Here is a 3,595-nt window from a genome sequence, read left to right as displayed (position 1 = left end):
AGCGGCCCCGGCTCCCGCTGCTCCCGCTGCCCCGGCTCCCGCTGCCCCGGCTCCTGCTGCCCCGGCTCCTGGCCGCCGCAGGTGAGCGAGGGGGTGGGCACGGCCGCGAAGGGGCCCCGGTGCCGCTGGTTCCCGGGCGGGGGATGCTGCGCTCGGGGGGCTGCGGGGCCGGTGAGTGCCGGCGGCCCGGGGGTCTGCGGTGGGGCTGGGTCCCCGCTGGGTGGGGGGCGGTGGCTGCTGCTCTGTGTCACCGGGACCCGCTCGGGGTGGGCCCGGCCGCGGGGACTCGGGGCGGGCAGCCCGGGGGCGGCCGGTGAGAGCCGCGGTCGCTGCCGCGCCGTGGCCGTTCCGTGCCGGGCTGTGCCACCAGCCCGGGCGGCTCCGTGGCCTCGAAGGCGGCGGGTGCTGCGCCCGCGGGAGCCCCGGTGAGGGGCTGGCGGAGAGCGGGGCCCGAAGGGGTCGTGGTGACCTCCGTTGCAGCCCTGGCCCCACCTGGGCGGTGACCACTCGCCGTGCTCCCGATGAACCGCCCGTTCTCTCTGGAGAGGGGCTGCCGCGGGCCCCGGAGCCCTGCCCGGAGCCCTCTCCCGTTTGCTGGCGTCGTGCCCTCCCGCGGACCCGCTGGTGCCGGTGCTGGCACATGGCGGCTCTGATGGTCAAACCGGGGGCTCCCAGCACAGCCGGAGTGTGGCGGTGGGGCAGGACTTGGCACCGTTCGTTGGGACCGGGGCAGGGTGTTCTCACCTGGGTTTGGGTTGTTCCGGAGCGTCTCCTTCGGAGCCGCCTGCTGTTAACGGAGGGAAGAAAGCGAGCCCCCCAGCCTCGCCGGCGGCTCCGGGAGTGCCGTGCCCGGTAGCCGGTGCAGGGTGCCCGGTGCTCGGACCGATGCGCGCTGCTCCCTCCCCTCGCAGTGCTCGTGGAATGCTGCGCGAGGCTCTGCCCCGCTCTGGGCAGCGGGACGGGCTCCACTCTGGGCACTGCCGACCCCTGCGCCCACCTGGGGACCGCGGCGGGGGAGCGCTGCCGGACAGGTACCCCCCGGGCTGGGAACGTCCCACTCGCGGCCCTTTGGGGCACTGCGTGCCAGCCACGTGTGTGGGTGGCACGATGGGGCCAAAGGTGCCTACCCTGGCAGCTGTGGGGTGCTGACCCGTGGGTCAGCCCTGCTCAGTACCCCCCAACTCTGCCCCTGCCTGCAGATCACCCAGAGCGAGGAGCTGGTGTGGGGCAGGCGCCGACACCGGAGGCCGTGAGGCAGCTGTGGACAGAGGCTGAGCTGCTGCCCTTCCCTGGGACTCCTGCCAGGACAGCCGAGCCCTCCGGCCCCCAGGGGAGCCCCAGAGGCCCCCGGATGGGCGAGGAGGGAACAGGAGCAGCGGTGTGGGGTGGAACAGCCACTGAGCATCCGAGGCCCCCCGTGTCTGCAGGCACCACCGAGCAGGCAGCTGCAGGAAGCGAGCTGCTGGTGACCAGTGCGGGAGCCCCAGTCCCTGTGCAGCCAGACACAGATCCTGCCACCACGGACCCCCTCGGGACTCACCCTGTAGGACATGTGACAGAGGAAGGTGTAACGACCATGCAAGGGACCCCTTTGCATTCACTACCCACCATGGCAGTGCCAGGCTCTGCTGGGGGACAGAGGGGAACCCCCAACATCCTGCTGGGATGGAGGTCCATGGGGACAGTCCTTGTGCAGAGCCAGGGGGGTTTACACAGCTCCTCGTTCCCTGAGCTGAGGGCTGGGGAGGGCCCAGGTGCCACTGTCCCACTGGGTAACAGGAGCCCAGGGACCCACCCAGCCACCACTCTGGCCACTGACAGCCCGGTGCTGGGGACAACAGGGATGTCACCCTTTGTGGAGGGGTTGCAGAGGCTGCTGACCCCCACAGGGGCAAGGCAGGGGACACAGCAGGGGCTGCCGGGGCCAGGGCTGGCAGGAGGACAGGGCTCTGCCTCTCGCCCATGGCAGGGTCCCCACTCTGCCCCTTCCCACTTTGTGCTGTCCCTGGGGCCTGCTGGCCGTGAGGGGCCTGTGGCCAGCACAGCCTGGCCAGCCCTGGGCACAGGCCCAGCCTCACTGCCTGCCACAGGCAGGAGGTCGGGTCTGCCTGTCCCCACCACCATAGCCGGCACCCCAGGGGTGACATCCTCCAGCCCAGGGGGAACCCTGGTCCCGACCACAGGAGTCTTGGGGCCACTGGACAGGGGGGGTTCCCCTGAGCACAGGCACATCCCCCTGAACCCATCAGCTGTGCCGAGGCAGCCCCCATCCCCTCTGACCCCCAGCAGCAGTGCTGTGGTGCAGAGCAGGGTGACTCATGCCAGTCCTGGGTCCCCCCATGTCCCCCTGTCCCCACAGCCTGCCCCAGCCAGTGGGGCAGTGACCCTGCTGCCAACCCCGCTGTCTTCCCCAGGGACCGGCTGGGGGGTCCTGGGGCTTGGCCCTGCTGTGGGCACCCCCCCAGGAGACCCCTCCCCAGGGCTTCCCCACACTGACTTGAGGGCTGAGAGCCCCCAAATCCTGGAGGGGACCCAGCTAGGGGTGGGCAGCCTGGCCCCTCCCTCAGCCCCTGGGCCATCCCAGCAGCCACCTTCATCCCAGCCTGCGTCTTCCCTGGGCCCAACCACCGCCGTGGCTGCCACCACCACAGCCACCACCACAGCCACCACCACAGCCACCACTGCCAGCCCAGAGCTGCTCAGGGTTGAGGGGACGGTCACGCCGGAGCCTGGTGCTGCTGAACTGCAGCGGGACGTGGCAGGGCTGACCTGGGGGCCCCCAACTCCTGTGCCCACCGTGATGCCCAGGACCCCCCAGCAGCCCACAGATCCTGATGGGACCCTGGGCCATCGTGGGGGCCCCAGGTCCCCTCCAGCTGTGAAGGACACAGACCTGGCCCAGCCATCGAGCAGCCCTGCGGGGCAGCTGGACACTGATGCCCCCCGATTGATGCCAGCAGGGGCAGGCAGGGCCCCACAGGTGTTCATCGTGGAAGATCAGCCCCCGCTCCCGAAAGGTGGGTCTGGTGGTTTGGGACCCTCTCCTGGAACATGATGGGAGGGGGAGAGGCTCTGGGGGCCACCAGCATGGGGGGGTCAGTTGTGGTGGCCCCTGGGGTGGGGCCATGTCACGGTGGTCCCCATCTCCTCCTGCAGCCTCCCTCCTGCGGATCCCCTGCGAGCTCGTGCTGGATATGGGCTTCGTCCCGGCCCTGCAGGACCCCGGCTCCCGTGAGCGCCAGGAGCTGCTGCACAGCTTCAACCAGACGGTGAGTGCAGGGGGGCCGGGGGGGCTGTGGGTTGGGGGCCATGGCACTCAGCTCCCCCCCTGTGCAGGTCACCCCCCTCTTCATGTCGGTGCCCGGGTTCCTGCGGCTGGAGGTGACGGGAATCAGGTGGGTGCTGGTGCAGCCCCGCAGCACGTGTTGCTCCCTGGCACAGGGGTGCAGGGCCTGTCCTGTGCTGCAGGGTCACAGCAGTGCTGGGTGAGGTGCTGGGCACGGGGTCTGCCCCGTGAGCTCAGAGCGGTGTCCCTGCAGGGAGGGCAGCGTGGTGCTGCAGTACGATGCGCTGTTTGCCGTGGAGCAGGTGCCGC

General features: G+C 71.0%; 1 protein-coding gene across 1 annotated transcript; it reads left to right on the top strand.

Annotated features, from left to right (window-relative positions):
• Positions 1 to 965: 965 nt before the first annotated feature.
• LOC114073654 (nascent polypeptide-associated complex subunit alpha, muscle-specific form-like) lies at positions 966 to 3,588 on the top strand (the record flags this gene model as incomplete). The annotated part of the gene is made up of 5 exons (XM_027911379.1): positions 966 to 1,031; positions 1,200 to 3,017; positions 3,157 to 3,269; positions 3,337 to 3,395; positions 3,540 to 3,588. Coding segments are annotated over exons 2-5 (1,887 nt in total), but the record flags the coding sequence as incomplete, so codon positions are not given.
• Between the last annotated feature and the right edge of the window lie 7 nt (positions 3,589 to 3,595).

Source organism: Empidonax traillii, unplaced genomic scaffold (assembly GCF_003031625.1).
Source record: "Empidonax traillii isolate 1590-97213 ecotype Southwest subspecies unplaced genomic scaffold, ASM303162v1 scaffold8262:size12114, whole genome shotgun sequence".
Classification (NCBI taxonomy): Eukaryota; Metazoa; Chordata; class Aves; order Passeriformes; family Tyrannidae; genus Empidonax; species Empidonax traillii.
The sequence above is the reverse complement of the archived record's forward strand: the minus strand, read 5'-3'. Positions and strand labels throughout refer to the sequence as shown.